This window comes from Diceros bicornis, chromosome 36, assembly GCF_020826845.1.
Source record: "Diceros bicornis minor isolate mBicDic1 chromosome 36, mDicBic1.mat.cur, whole genome shotgun sequence".
NCBI classification, from domain to species: domain Eukaryota; kingdom Metazoa; phylum Chordata; class Mammalia; order Perissodactyla; family Rhinocerotidae; genus Diceros; species Diceros bicornis.
Window position 1 is genome coordinate 11952043 of NC_080775.1, and position 16391 is coordinate 11968433.

Below are 16391 nucleotides of genomic sequence, written 5' to 3' on the forward strand. Positions count from 1 at the left end.
TTAGCTAACTGTGGGAAATCACTTTTTCACCTTCTCTCCTCCATCCTCAAGTTTTCCAGTTATTTGTTTCTATTTCAGAAGATGTTCCACAATTTTCCATATTAAGGTATTACTGAAGAGTAACCTCAGAAAAAGAATTAGCAGTTAAAACCAGAAAATTTCAAAAAGATCCTTTTTCCCATTTATGAAAGTACCTTTTTTTTAATAATTTTATTTATTTATTTATTTTTTCCCCCAAAGCCCCAGTAGATAGTTGTACGTCATAGCTGCACATCCTTCTAGTTGCTGTATGTGAGACGCGGCCCCAGCATGGCGGGAGAAGTGGTGCATCGGTGCGCGCCCGGGATCCGAACCCGGGCCGCCCGCAGTGGAGCGCACGCACTTAACCGATAAGCCACGGGGCCGGCCCCTGAAAGTACTTTTTGTGGGAGAATTTATCCTCACTCCAGGCTGGTGGCTCCAGGAGGGTCATGAGGAATGTGTTACTAGACCTGCCACATGTAGGGCTGGCTTCCTGTGCCACTGAGAGTGTAAATTGTAGGCATGTTATCTGAAATTTCTACCCTACAGCTGACAGGTGACTATTTCAATAACTGAAAACCATTCAAGTCACTAACCTCTCATCTTTATACCTGGATTCTTTAAAACAAACAGAGTAAAAACTGTCTTGTTGTCCATTGTTTAGAGTCAAAGACTTAAAGAAAACTGCCTTTTTAAAATAGTGTTTCCAGGGCATCATACCTTAGTTCCTTCCTCCCCAATTTGGTAAGGTTTAGAAACCTCACAGGAAGTTTGCTTAATGAGCCTGGTGTCTGTGTTCTTAAGGGCAGAACTAATTTTAAAATCTAATCTTTGGTATCAGTCTCGAGGGCTGTGTCTACACTGCCCTCCATACTGAGGAAGGTAAATAAAGTGCTGTTTGATTCAAGGCAAGCCATGATAAAACTGGTTATCTCTACAGTAGTGTGCAGTCTTTCTTTCCTGTGAGTATTATTACCACGAGTTTCCAAGTAAAGATTTTCAAGAGAAACAGCTGTGGTTTGAAAAGATTTGTGATAATCCAGATGGTTTCTTTGAGGATAAATCCACTAGATCATTTAAAATTAGAGTCTTTCAGTAAAGTTCAGTGTCTGTGATTTTAAATACACTACTGGTGTGTGTGTGTGTGTGTGTGTGTGTGTGTGTGTGTGTGTAGATACCATTGGCCTGTCTTCTTGGAGGCTTTATCTTTGAAAACAACAAGAACCTCATAACAGTGTCTCAAATTATTGAGCAATTAAGCTGGCGAAATACCTGAGGGAACTCTTACGACAGCAGAAACTATTGTGAAGAGAGATAGTCAGACAGCATCTACCCTATCTGGAGTATGGAGCTCTTAGCCTCACTGGAGACTGCCACTCTCAACTTCTGATACAAGATCGTCTAATCATATCGCACAGTTAGTACTGATTACACGTTGCTTTACAAGCTGAACATACGCAACTAGGTTGCTGAAGTTGCCAACTTGTGGGAGTCTGGGCGGTCAAGGCTCTCAGTCGCCTTGACTCGTTCCCTCGGAGCCCACTTGCTGCTTGCTGAGCACCCGGAGATGCTCACTGTGAAGGCTTGCACTGGCCAGCCTTCACAGACAGCACTCTGCACGCCGGGATCTTCCTCTCTAGACCTTCTCTACCATCAGAATTCATCTGTCTTATGTTGCCGTCCTAGGGGCTCTGCTAGGAATTCATTGTGAATTCATAGGGAGATGTTAATGGCCAGTAAGCTTTAATGTGTTTACCCACCGAAGAAATGTGCAGACTCATCACCATCTCTTGATGATAGTCTAGAGTCATCAATGGTAGGCTCTGCATAGGCCTAAGACTCTGATACCTGTTTCTAGAATCACCTCTCACCTTTTACCACTGAACCTGTTTCACCTGTGAATTTAAAAAGCCCTGGTGAGGAGTAATGGGGTGGGGTTGATAAATAGACATGTGACAGATGGATTTTTTTTTTACTCCAAAATCGAGAGCTCTTACTGATACAGTGAATTATTGAAACTGTTGAAAAGTGGGACACCGTAAAGTAACCTGGGTGTGGAATGCTATGTTTGTCTAAACTGGCTGCTGTCACTGGCAGAAACTCCTGAATGAGTGGATGAAGGTGGCAGGAATGGTCAAGTGCAAGTGCTTATTAGACTGTGTCAAATGGGCCAAGTAGAAAAATGTGAAGCAGTAAAAATTAGCGCCATTAAGCAGAAATACGAGAGTTGAGACTTGGTGAAGCACCTGATTCATCAAACTGCATTAGCCTCTGCTAATCCCCTGGAGTCCCCTGGCCAGTGTCTTCCCATCTTTGACCTGGGGCGAGACCTTTCTCTGCAGTCCTTGGACAACAGGGAAAGGGGGATTCCGGGAATGATCCTGAAGCCGGAAGGGTTGTCTCCTCTGGTGCGCATGGCAGCCACTGACCATGGACGAGAACCTGTGGATCTTGTCAATGTTTAACCACCCACCTTACAATGATGTTTGAAACAGAACCTGCACGAGGAGGGAGGCCTGTCCCCCAAATGAGATGGCTGAGCCATCTGGTGTTGCAGCTGACCTGAAAATGAATCCAGGAAATTTCAGACCTGAGTTACAGCTGGCATGGGGAAATCTAAGAGACAGGTGGTTCCCTTAACAGCTGTACATGCAGTTCGGGTAGGCAGGAAAGAAAATTCCAACCTTGTTGAGCCTTCATAGGTTTTCTGGGATCTCTAGTAACTCCCTGACCTTTTGCTGTGATAATTACCATATCAGGGCAAATAATGATATTTCTCCTTTCCTTTGTTGAAATAATCTCTGCGAGTCGATGAACCTAAGATTTTAAGTGAGCATATCAAGTGATAGATGGCTAAAAAAGACTGTGGTTGTTAGCTGGGAGAGTACTCACAGAAACAACAGTCTTTCAAACCATTCTTATTCTGGAAGTGTACAGACGAAAGTCCCTTTGGGGGAAAACACAAATTGTTGCATCTAAGGTGACTATTTAAATTTGTGGTTCTGTATTTAGCCTGCAAATTTTAAGATAACTTAATCAAACACCGTTTTTATGAAGTGAATTAGTATGCATGCTGAATGAAGTGCAAGACATTTTTAGCCCACAAAAGGTGAAGAATAATGTTGACTTTTAAAAAATTTGTTCTGGGGGCCAGCGCCGTGGCCTAGTGGCTAAGTTCGGCACGCTCCGCTTCGGCGGCCTGGGTTTGGTTCCCAGGCCCGGACCTGCACCACTTGTTGGCAGCCATATTGTGTCAGCAACTCACATACAAAAAATAGGGGAAGGTTGGCACAGATATTAGCTCAGGGCAAATCTTCCTCAGCAAAAATTAATAAATAAATTTGTTCTGAATGAAGCACTTAGCCTGTATGTCCGTGTAGTTTTGGGGGCACTGTTGGCAGACCTGGTTTTTCTTCACTGATTTGGAGGTGATGAAACTAAAGTAACTAAGATACAGAGAAGTAAGATATTTCCCTGAGTCACTTGGGAACCAAATGTATGAAACCAAAAGAAGAGTTTTGGGGTGATTTTCTCAATAATATTGTTTGTCCCAGAATCCCCATTTTGGTGTAAGTTGTTCACTGCATGAGGATGCCCAACAGAGGCTACAAGTAGGGGTAGAAATGCAGCCTGGGCTCTGCTCCCAAGCCGTGGGGCTATGCCCACCTGGAGATGGGTTACATTTTTTTTCAAAGGTTCCCGGTTTGCTTGCCAAGCATGGCACCTATGGAGCTGAGCTGTTGGGTTGGGGGTCAATGAGCAGTGGGGGAAGCATATCACTAATGTCATCCAGGGTATTCTCCTGTGTATTACAGCTGGAACTAGAGCTTCTCTTGGCGTAAGCTTTAAAAAAAAAAACCTTGGTTTAAGTGGGTCTAGAGTAAATGAGTTAAGAGCTTTGCATAGTTTGAAGAGGATCTTTAGTGATCAGTCCCTGATTTCACCATATCAGTTGCACAGGCAACATGGGCCCAGGATGAAATTGGAAAGAGTTTAAAATTTGGAGTATCTTCCCATCTCCCCTTCTGTGCATTAGACTCCTCTCTTCATTCCTTTCCCCTCTTCACCCCTGCCCTATACTGCTCAGACATCAGCTTAAACTTGCCCTTTCTCAAAAAAATTAAAAAACACACAAATACCACCTTCTGTTCACTAAGAACTTTGTTCAAGAGGAAAGCACCTTAAGTTGCCAAATGCATACTAAGATGTAAATAGCTAGGGACAATTAAATGTTACCTTCCCTAAGGGTAGCATTTTAATACTTAAATAGGAAATGAACTGTACCATCCTAGTGGAATATCAGGCCATGGGAAATGGTAGGGATTTTGGTTGAGTGTTTTTAAGGCAGGAGAGGTTTCTTTATTCCTGAGGCTACTGCATGTTGGTCAAAGCTCTTCAAATTGGCCCAACACACAAGAGTCTCTCAGTTTACATGGTCTTTATTCCTTGCTGCTTTTATCTTATCATTGTGTGTCATTCTCCATTTTCAGTTCCCCTGTCATTCCACTGTTCTTTTAGGCCAGCCTAGACTTTTCATTCTTAACTCTGAGCATGGCCAGACCGGCATTTGTTTTTCATCTCCTGAGCTGATTCTTCCATAGTTGCTTTCTTTCGAGGCATGCAAACTGCCTTATAACTTCTACTCCATCCCTAAATCTTCTTTGTGTAAGTATCACAACCCCCAAATCTCCGTGCTTGAAAGTATCCGATTCTGCCCTTTCTTTGAAGCTTTGATTATTGAGGTTGAAGTTCAGAGCTTCTTCATTGCTTCGTTATCTAGAAGCCAACTCCATAAGCCGGGGGGAGGGAAAGGAGAACTTACTGAGAATCTGCTTGTTAGAAGCTTTGAGAAAGCAAAGGTTATGTCTTTTCCTGTTTTTCCTTCTATACCAAGCCTAGTAAAGCAGAGTTGGTATTTTTCTTCTTCTTAGGATGCTTGCAGTAGGTTACTGGAAACTGGGGCTTGACTTTCCTGTTTAAAATTATTCCTTGATTTGAAGCAATTCCTGTAGCTTTTTTTGGACTTACATTATGTCAGTGAAGCTAAGATCACACGTTAATTTAAGTTTGATAAAAAAAAAAAAAAAAAAATCAGGCAGCATGGCCAAATGAACTCTGGTCAAAGAAGTCAGAAGCGGAAGTGAAAAGCTCATATAAAAATGATCAGTCTGTCCATCTGTGATTCCTTAAAGAAACTTCATAATTTTCAAGTTCCTCCATCACGCATTTTATTTTAAGGGTTTAATTTTAAGGGTTTCCAATCCTTGAATGCATGGAGTTTTTTAAATGCCAGGAAGCTGTGATCATACTCTACTTTGTCCAGAAGGAGAAGGTTTTGCATATTTAATCTTGGTAGACTCCAACGAAATCAAGTATATGACAACAAGGTTCCAAGTTTCTTTTCCAAATGAGGAGGAAGCATCTTGGATGTATTTAGGAATGCTGTATGAATGGTATTGTACTTTATTTTCGTGCACTCCTTTGAATGAGTTTTTGTTTTGAAAAATCAGATGGCCAATTTGTGATTCTAAACCTTCGATGGCTTGCGGGGCCAACTCCCTGCTCTCCAGCTGTGCCATGTTTTTCTGCTCTGGGTCTCATTTACATCATTCCCCTAAATAGAACCAATGTTGATGCCTAAGTGCTGTGCATTTCTCTCATGCTTCTTGCTGTACTTGGCGTATGAAGACCTCTCAAAGCTCTTCTCATCTCTCTGGCTCTCCATGCATTAGGATCCTTTAGTGAAATTGGAGTAAAATATGTACAACCTTGGTGAGTGCCTCTTGCCACTTTTTTTCTGAGCCCAACTTACCAAAGACAGCCCAGGTCACAGGCAGCATCTTTTTTCTTTAAATTTCTAAAGTTTTAGTCCACCCTTTCCAAGCTTGGTTGAGCTTAGGAAACTGAATGTGAATTAACAAATTGGTAACTAGTACTTTTCCTGGTTTAACCAAATATGTTAACCAGTCTCTTGAGCTACAGGTTCAAAAAGGGGGCAGCCATCCTTCAGAACGCAGAAGGAATGGTCTGAGGTTTCGACATCATTTTCTTTGGTGGAGGGAGTTGGTTGGGAAGAGTTGGTTGGCCTCTTTTGGAGGGGCATCCAGCCTGGACTCCCATCAGCTCTTGGAAATCAGGCATCAAGAGGTTGCCAGTTGAAGAGCCACAGCCATATTTAATACATGGCACAGAGTCTGCAAACATGTGTTTGAGCACGTGCCCACCCATATCGTAACTTATTTCTAAACTGGTTAAAATAGAGTCTTTCATTTTGGCCGATAAACATTGAGTGTCTCATGTACGGAACTTTGTATTATGTACTATGGTGGAGACAAAAAAGAATCAAGTGCTATCCTAACTTTTAAGAAGCTTATAATCCAGTTGTCTAAACCTTTGAGTTTAGAAAGTGTTTTAAAAGTGTGATGTTCTAGAGATAACCTTTAAGAAAATGACAGTTAATGTAAGTTTCCTCTGTTGTCATTGTGATTAAACACTTCTCTTTATGTAGTTGCTCCACCACAAGCCCCATTGACAACTCGCCCACCACCTCCCGCCCTCATTCCTGAAGAGCTGTATTCCAGGTGGTTGGTGCACAGAGTTATGAATTGATCTCCAATGCGGGGAAAGCTAATAAATATGATTTAGGATGAAAGGCACTGTGTAAATGCTTGAGATGTTGTTATTACTGTGCTCATGCACTTTATTATTTTTAAATTGTGCATCCTTTTAAGTAGATTATTTGTTCAACACAGTCTCCATTATATCGAAGTAAAGCTTTCACAGAAATTTCTAAAACCTTTTCATTTCTCTCTGTAGGTTGTTGTTTCGTAACATTTTATACAAGAAAAGCTGCACTTGAGGCCCAGAATGCACTGCACAATATTAAAACTTTACCTGGGGTGAGTCGGTTTACTTTTGTACCAAAATCACTTTATTGCTTGAAAATGGTCCTTTCAGCTGAAGGTTCTAGTTATGGGCTCTTAGTGCCAAAAATGACTTTGGTCTGTCGAGGAGTGTGTGCGTCTCTCCCCCTGCAGCAGCCGAACCAGCTGGCCGGCCCAGAAAGAAGCAGTGACATTAACGCTTGATGGAAAGAGCTCTCAAATAGTGTCCCTGGTTAGAAAATCAGAATGACCCCACTGGATCGCCGTGGCTGCCAAAGAGTGTTGGGTGGGCTGAGATTTTAAAAGGGGAAAAAAAAAACCCAACACACACAAGAGAAGCAAATGGAAAAGGAAAAGCTTTTACTTACCAGGAGCCCCTTTTCAAATTTAGTCTTTAGATTTTCTGTTGAAAGGACAAAATGTACCCTGTACAGCCATAATATTAAACCTCCTAATGGTTTCTAAACAGTCAATGATGGTTAACAAAGTCAATGTTTTAATGCCCAATTTGTGGCTTCGTGTTGATAGAGAACAGAAAATACAAAGCTTACCATTTTTTTTCCATTTCCTTCCCAGTAATATTTGATGATTAGCACAATTTGCTAGAAATGAACTGATGTTGTATATTGCTACTTCATCGGAATACATTATTTCTGGAGTTTTGTGGCGATTTTATGTAGTGCATGCTAGTCGAAATTTCTCTGTGCTGTTTGGATATTTTCCCTTGACCCTATCATCAGTGATGAGTTAATTTAATATCATAATGATGTGTGTTGGTTATAATGAAGAACCTGTGTAAGCAGTACAATGATAATGATTTTATTGAAACCAGGTGTGATAAGAATAAAAGAAAGATAACGTGATGTCCCTAATGTTTTCAGGGTATAATTCTAACTTTGTGTCATTTAGCTGTCTCTGTAGATGTACACAAACACCCCTGTGTGTGTACACACTAACACATGCATTTACCCAGAAATGGGTAATTACCCATCACCCCCAGAAAAGATAGGTTTGTTTAATTCACCTTAGATCCATCGAAAATTTTATAATATTTGTAGTGGCGAGATATTCAACAAAAGATTTTTAAAACATTAACTTCTTAATCACCCAAAAGTCATAAATTATGAACCTTAGCCTTGAATCACACCACCTTGGTTTTCCCCTTTTTGTGTGAGCAAGTCAAAGAGAAGAAGGTTCAAAAAAGCAAGTGGGAGGTACCAGAATTCTCCTTCCCAATTTAACTACTTCTTCCTGAAACTTCTAAAGTGGTTTTAGTCAGGCAGCTTTTCGTATGTCTAAGTGCTTTCCTCAATGACTTTAAAAAAATAAATATATTAATTCAGCTTCATTTTCCATATAAATGGAATTTTTTCTATGTAAATTCTAGGAGGTTGCAGTGTTAAGTCATATTATCAAATGAAGCAAGCAAGGGAAATATTTACTGGCTCAACCAACAATAGAAAAAAATAATTTTTATTTCCCAGGCTCCTATTCAAACCCAAAGACTACTTTGTATTCCTTCTCTTAAAAAGAAATACTTTACAGAAATTAGCACACAAATCCCTTCTATGTATGTTTAAAAAAAATACTCGCGGGACCGGCCCGATGGTGCAGTGGTTAAGTTCGGTGCACAACACTTCAGCCGCCTGGGGTTTGCAGGTTCGGATCCTGGGCATGGACCTACACCATTCATCAAGCCATGCTGTGGCGGCGACCCACATACAAAATAGAGGAAGGCTGGCACAGATATTAGCTCAGGGCGAGTCTTCCTCAAGCAAAAAGAGGAAGATTGGCAGCAGATGGTAGCTCAGGGCCACTCTTTCTCACACACACACAAGAAAATATTTGAGATGGTGAATTTGTTATTTAGCATTTATGGTATATTGATGCCAAGTCACATCCTATTTTAAATTAATGCAAAGCTTGGTTAATTTGAATTTGTCCTCTCCACTAGAAGCACAGCTCCCAACATGCCACCTTCATATGTGAAGGTGCTCTCAAGAAACCTAGAGTTAATAAGATGAATGGGCCATGTTGAAAAACATACAAGTGACTGATGAATATGCTTCTTTTTGGAACATCTTACTCTATGACCTTTGTCTTAGCAAAAAATAGCATCTTCTGTATTAAAAAAAAAAATGTTGTACATGTCTTTCTCTTCTCCCTAAAAATCCCGCATGCAGGGACCGGCCCGGCGGTGTAGTGGTTAAGTTCCTGTGCTCTGCTTCAGCAGCCCGGGGTTCACAGGTTCAGGTCCCAGGCATGGACCCGTGCACCGCTTGTCAAGCTGGGCGGCATCCCGGGTATAAAGTAGAGGAAGATGGGCACAGATGTTAGCCAGGGCCAATCTTCCTCAGCAAAAAGAGGAAGATTGGCAATGGATGTTAGCTCAGGGCTAATCTTCCTCACACAGAAACAAAAAAATCCTGCATGCAGAAATCAAGAATGGTGATTTTAGAGAGCCATTATTAAGGACGATAATTCTGGGGTTGGAAAAGATGGTTTGTGGATTGTTTTTGGTTTTCTTTTTATCCAGTTCAATTTCATACGGCCAATTACTTGAGGTGGGTTAAATGAAAATTTGGAAAGTCGGGTCTGGAGGCCCATAGTTGTCACAGTGCACACACTGTTGCTGCATTTGCCATTTCAAATTAGGTAAATGAGAACAGAGTTTCACATCTTGCATTTATGTATAGCTGTATCTGATAAACATCACCCTTAATGGCAACAGGAAAAACATGAAAGTGATTTCCTTTCAGCTGGGAGCTTTTGGTGGACAGGAAGAAATGGGACCAGACATAAAAGATTAATGCATATTCTTGGGGAAAAAATATTACAGGGTGCCTTGCTGTTTGATTACAAGCCTTGGAATTAGTCAACATTTCCATAATTTTAAACCAATATACACCTGTTTTCCCACTGTGATGTGAAGGCACAACTTAATTTAACAGAAACCCTGCTGTGCTTAATCTCTCATTAAATACCAAGTGAGTTCGGTAATTTAAAGTTGTAGCACTACTATTTTAACTGGCTGCCTTCATATTATGAAATTAATAAGAAATTAATGATGCACTTTGCCATATGCCTTCAATTTCTTTCTGAATAAAAATAAAAGGGATAAAGAAAAATGCATCACCAGCTGACACTTTAAAGCTTTTCTGGTTGTAATCATTTTCCTGCAGATAAAATCCATTAAAAAGGCACTTGCTGCCTTTTTTCCTAAAGTGTCCAAAACTTTCCATTTAAAACAAGATCAAATAGTGCTGGGTGTTTAGGGTATTTTTTTTTTCCTATTTCATTTTCTTTTGCAGCTGATGTTTTGTATCTGATGAAACTTTATCATGCAACCAAACTCGATGAATGTTTAGGTACCGTCTCTCGCTCTTGAGGAAAGCGAAGAACTTGCTTAGTATAGGAGGTGAACAAAAGCTGATGGGACTATTTGTTATGCAGTTGAATGTGTCCGCTCCTAGATTTTTATTTACAGGCACCCTTCCTCTCATGTCATGTATGGATTATAGAGACCCTTTACAGGGAAGGTGGTGGGGAATAAGGTGAAGGATCAGGACCTCACACAGTGCAAAGTCATTAAGAACACGTTGCTCAAGCCAGTCACTTACCATGTAACTGAGAAAGACACTGGGTCTTACATCCTCTGAAGTGCTCAACATAAATCCTAGAAACATAATATTAGAAATAAAGGGAGCAAATTCGACAGCTCAACACAGAGAGTAAGGAATGAGAGTCTGGGGTCATTTCCCTGGTTCGATCATGTTCTCTTCTAGAAATAGTGGCTTGATGCTTCAGCAAGAGATCAAATCTTAGGAAGCAGTGCCTTATTTGTTATTGACATTTCATTAGATTAATAAATCACTAATGATTATTGAGTGCCTACTATTTGCCGGGCACTGAGCTATACTGATTACACACATACACCCCCTTGAGATCTCTAGAGAGTAATGCTTCCGTAGCGTGAAGAGAATACTGTGACCATGCCTGCACAGGAAGGACTCCTTGTTGAGCTGTTGGGCTTGGTGCAAAATTGTTAGAGTGACTTTTTCTACAGCTGAGGCATTTGTGTTTTTGGACGAATTTTGGTTGCCTTTGTTTAGATGATATAGCCAATCAGGCTCAGAGATAGCTTCCTCTGTTCAGGATTTCAGGTAGGCACAACCTAACTGGCAGAATTATTCAGTAGAAATGTCATCGTCTGCCATTGTATTTCCCAGAGAGAAATCCCTGTAAAGGCAACTTGCAAGATTCATTTTGTTGTCACTGACCTAATTTAGCTTAATTAAAAAATAAAATAAAGACCTTAATTGAGGCACAGAACAGCTACCACCATCTTGTCGATAATCAGATGTCGGGACCAAATATCCCTGTGCCAGTGACAACACTGTGCCTTATGTCATTCTGTTTTCAAGGTCTTAACACCTATTGTCTCTAGCAATAAGGCTTTTTGATTGAAAATCTACAGCAGTATCATTAGAGCATTCACTGTATAAATTAATTTAATTAAGGATGTAATAACAAAGGAATACAGTTTTGAAAAAGCTCTTAAATTTTAACAGCAAGGAGGAATCGGCGGAATCTAAATGTCTTGTAAAATATTAATTGCAGCTTTCTTCCAGACATTTTCTCTGAATATGCCTTCCTCTTTCCTTTTTAGAATCGCTACCAGTTTTATTAAATGCAGTTTATATTAAGGAGTTATTGCCCTAAGAGAACATTTGTTTAGAGCACTCCGTTTTAGTGGTGGCATACGGAAAGGTGTTTTATAATAACACACGCAACGTGAGCAAGGACTACACGTAGATTTGAAATATGAAACCAAATGAGCCTGATCCAGTAGGAGGAAGCTTTAAATAAAATGGCCTCTTGGGACAAATGTGTTCACCCCCAGAAAGTGAATGAGTGCCTTCCTGACTTGCCCTGGAAGAGATGATTTACCTGTGTGGGTAGGCCCTTTTTCCTCCTAGGTGGCCTTTAACTCAACTCTCTATAGGGTTGTCCCCCTGTGTCCTTTAATAGTGGAATGCTAGGGTTTAATATTCTTTGAACAAAACAGCTTGGCTCTCCCTGGGGCCGAATTCAATTTTCCCGTTGTAATGCATTTTGAGGTGCTCATTTTCTTTGAACCACCTCTTCTAATTATTAATATGTATTTAATGCCTTTGTTCTCAAAGCCATGATGATTATTTTATCATCATCATCATTATTATTTCTGTCATAAAATCTCTCAAACCCCATCTCATCATATTGTGGAAATTTTCCCCCAAACCATCCTATTTGAATCAAAGCCTAACTAGGCCAAGCTAGATAAAGTTTTTTTCTCAGACGCCTTTTATTTGAAATTGTTAGGAAAAAACAGCCAAGACATCTGTACGACCAGGTTTGAGTCCTCAAAATTGTGTATCATGTAGCACACACAGAATATTCACACACTCATTCAAAAAATATTGATTGGATTTTTTTTTTTTTTTGGTGAGGAAGATTGGCCCTGAACTAACATTTGTGCCAATCTTCCTCTATTTTGTGTATGGGATGCTGCCTCAGTATGGCTTGATGAGTGGTGTGTAGGTCCATGCCCGGGATCTGAACCGGTGAACCCCAGGCCACCAAAGTGGAGCGTGCAAACTTAACCACTATGCCACCGGGCTGGCCCTGATTGGATTTTTACTGTTTGCCAGGCACTGTTCTGGATAGTAGGGAATACGGTAGCAATCATGCCATTTATAACTGAGTCACTAAAGGTCAAAGTCAGCCATTGTGCCTATACATGGTTAGTGTTTAATAAATAGCTCTTGGATATTTAATACCAAATGGGTTAATTTTATAAAATATTTCCAGAGGAGTCAAGTTTTTTTCTCAAACAAATGATCATTCTGCCCACAAGTATTCCAAATGTTCCAAAATATAAGATGAATGTAGATTTGTTATTACGTGTGTGTATAATGATGTAAATTCTTTCACATACACAGATCTGTAGATTTAGTGTATCTCTGTATACCTGCAGATAGATATCTATTCACACACATCCACATGTGGTTATCAGCTTGGTCAAATAAAGACAGGAAGATATAGCTTAAAATCCCATTTTCTATTTGGCCTGCCAACATACTCTTTTTTTTTTTTTTTTTGATGAGGAAGATTGGCCCTGAGCTAACATCTGTCGCCAGTCTTCCTCTTTTTGCCTGAGAAAGATTTGCCCTGAGCTAACATCTATGCCAGTCTTCCTCTATTTTGTATGTGGATTGCCACCACAGCATGGCTGACGAGTGGTGTAGATCTGCGCCCAGGACCTAAACCTGAGAACCCAGGCTGCCAAAGCAGAGCACGCCGAACTTAACCACTATGCCACCGGGCTGACCTGCCAACATACTCTTAATTACTATATAGTCACCTTTCTTACTTTAGGCTTCAGGAACTGTGCAATTCTTATGTTTGTTTGTTTTTTCGTTTCAATCAGGATCATGGCTAATTCTTAGTGCATGTGTGAGGGTACTTGAGAACTGCCATTTAGTGATGATAATCCCTGCCTTCCACCTTCTGAGTGGTACAGAAGAGTAGGTGCTGAATGAGATAATGTATGTTAAGCTTTCTGAGTCTCCGAAGAAATGTGCTTAGAAGACATTGTTTCTACTTGACAGTTTCTGTAGGCATGAACTCTCCTTGGGTTGTGACCCACCGTATAAAATGTATTTGCTGCAAAATGCGTAAATCAGGACATCCATTTGGTGTATATTTGGCATACATTCTTCAGACATACATTTGCAGAATTTGGCTTGGGCTGAAATAGTTGTCCTTATAGGACGGCCCCAAAGCAACTAATCCTTTGCTGCCTGTGTTGGTTTAATGAACCACTCAATCTTTCAGAAGTCAAAGCCAAACAAAAAGTAGGGACTTTGTTCTTAAGATGACTTTTTTAAGAACTCTGTTGGAGAGTGCCAAGGTGTGGCTATGGAGGAGCTCCTCTAGGGGAGCCTTTGCCCATCTGGGGGGGGAAGGGCTGAAGGTGTAGAAGCAGCTCCAACTGGGACTCAACCTGGTGTGGCAAGATTGCTGGCCAGCTCAACCAGAGACAGAAAGTTGAAGGATGGAAGAAACCCTTGGCCCAGTGGTTCCCAGTCTGCAGGGAATCCCAAGGGATCTGGGAAAATGTACTTTAATACTTCATAAAAGGCCATTGGAAATTGTCTGTTTTACCCCCCATAAAGTTTTACATACCTCCTGAATAGTGGGCTCTTTTTGCTTTGGACTGGCAGTCAATCAATTCAATAACTTTGATTGGCCGTTATTGATGTATGGCTTTGATTAGCTAAAATGAAAAACTAATTACTTTAAAAATATGGCCTACTCAATACAAGGAAGTCTATGGGAGGAAATTAATGAGGGGTGCTTAGTGGTGAAAAGTTGGAAACCACTGAGCTAAGCATCCCAGCCAACACAGGGTTGAAACAGGGAGCAGCTACACCCCTTTTGGTAATAGAACTCAGTGGGAGGGCCTTACTGTTTTGTTTTGCGTACTACATGGTCTCAACTATATACCTAATTGGTAGGACTGTTGTGAGGGCTTATGAGAGCATGCATGCAAATGACCTGAAACAGGTGCCTGGCCAGATTTGCAAAATTGCCCTGTGTCGTTGAGGAATATTGGTATCTCATTGTTAACACGTGAGGGCATGGTCAGATGGCACCATGGCAAAATGAAGTAATTGTTAGATTTCCGAGATAATCATTTCTCTGTGATATTTCAAGATTAAACTGGGAATATTAAGTTCATTTATATAGACCTCAGTTCCCAAGAGGTTGATAAGATTTCAAAAGAAGATTATGGGAAAAAAAAATTTCATGAATTTGATTAAAGGTCTGGATGGAATTGCAGAGGAAGGGGTTATGACAGTCAGATGGAAGGGGGAAAAGTTTGAAATGCAGCTGGAAAATTGTCCCCATTCTGTCTTTAGAGTATGCGGTCTCCGTGAGAATTCATCACCCAAAAACATTACTATTGGACAGAACTTGAATCTTTTGCATGTGAGCTTAACACAGCTCAAGAGACTATGTCCTTGACACAGCTCAGAAGACTATGTCCAGTTGAAGTGGGCTGAGCAGTTCATAGCCTCAAGCTCTGGGCCTCAAAAGGGTATATGATGTGGGTAGGTATGGAGAGAGTTCTCCCAGGAGCCTCACCCACCGAGAAGTGGCCAAGAGCTGAACTGGGGGAAGGGGAGGCCAGGATCAGAGGAAATCTCAGAACCCCTACTGGGCCAGATCTGGTCGGCTTGAGTGCCGGGGAAGCAGACTGGCCTCTAGGAGTGGGGGGAAGCAGGGAAGAAGCTTCATGTGTCCTTTGCTTGTTTTAGCCCTAGACTGTCATCACGCACAGGAGCTCAGGAAGTCTCATTAGTGTTATGACGTAAGCTATTCAAGTTGTTTTGATAATAAAGCAATATTCGGGACCACATCCTTACTGCTCTCACTGCCCTCAAGTCACCGAGATGAAAGGATATACAATAACTAGTACCTGTGGGAGATTGGAAAGGGACACCATGACGAATGTTCTCTTGTGTACACTTCATTGTTCCTGACTGTCATTACTTCCCATCAACACTCAAAACACATATGCGTACTGTCGTCCCCTCCTCCACCAGCACTTCAGAACACTTGCAAGTCCTTCCTTTCTTCACCTGCAAAACGAAGTGGTTGGACTAAATGGTTCTTAGAGTCCTTTGCAGTCTTGCAAAACTGGTCTTCGCCTTCCGTGCATTGCCTACAATAATGTCCTATTTAATTAAAAAACTCTCTGTCCATCTGGGTCGGTACGTAGGTAGATATGACTTTACTTGCTTCAGTTATTGGTTAGTAACTTCGTGTAGACAAATCTGGACAATTCGAAGTTTGACTGTCCACTTGGAGATTCTCTGCCCCTCTGCTTTCCTTTTCGCTATGGTTGAGGACCAATAGGGAGCTGAGCGCTCATAGTTTTTTCACCAGGGAACCGAGAAAGAAAGGGAAGGTGATGAACTCAAAGGAGTCAGTCTAATTCCTTGCTTACAGCCTTGGTTTGACAAGTCAGGGTGCTTAACCTAATGAGGTTCCAGGATTATTGGTGGATTTCCTTTATCTGTTTGATTCCTGTCCCCAGTTAACATGGATGAGTCGCCTGTGTTTGTCGATGGCTTTATGGTGTTGTTTATTTGTTATCCCTTCTAAAAATATTTCAAGTGATGTATTGATAGCATTCACCTTCTTATACTGAGGACACTGAGGTGCTGGAAGATTTAATTTAATTTCTCTGACCTCCCCTTGCCAAGCAGTGACAGAACTAGAGTTAGAAGTCACAGTCGCTGAAACTCTTAGGTTAGCCTCCTGACGGTGGATTTTGGCGTGACGTTCACCACATTTTAGGGAGCGGGCAGCATGACACAGGAGGCCAACAGCACTACAATAAAATCACTACAGAAGTGACCATTGGTTATTGATCGC

At 41.1% G+C, this 16391-nt stretch overlaps 1 protein-coding gene across 6 annotated transcripts in view; it reads left to right on the top strand.

The window, feature by feature from the left end:
• Positions 1-16391, top strand: part of CELF2 (CUGBP Elav-like family member 2) — a 308590-nt gene that overhangs the window by 184169 nt on the left and 108030 nt on the right. For all 6 annotated transcript variants that reach the window (XM_058532399.1, XM_058532404.1, XM_058532400.1 and 3 more), the window contains exon 3: positions 6838-6920. In XM_058532399.1, coding sequence (XP_058388382.1) covers positions 6838-6920 — 83 coding nt within the window. The remainder of the gene's footprint in view (positions 1-6837; positions 6921-16391) is intronic.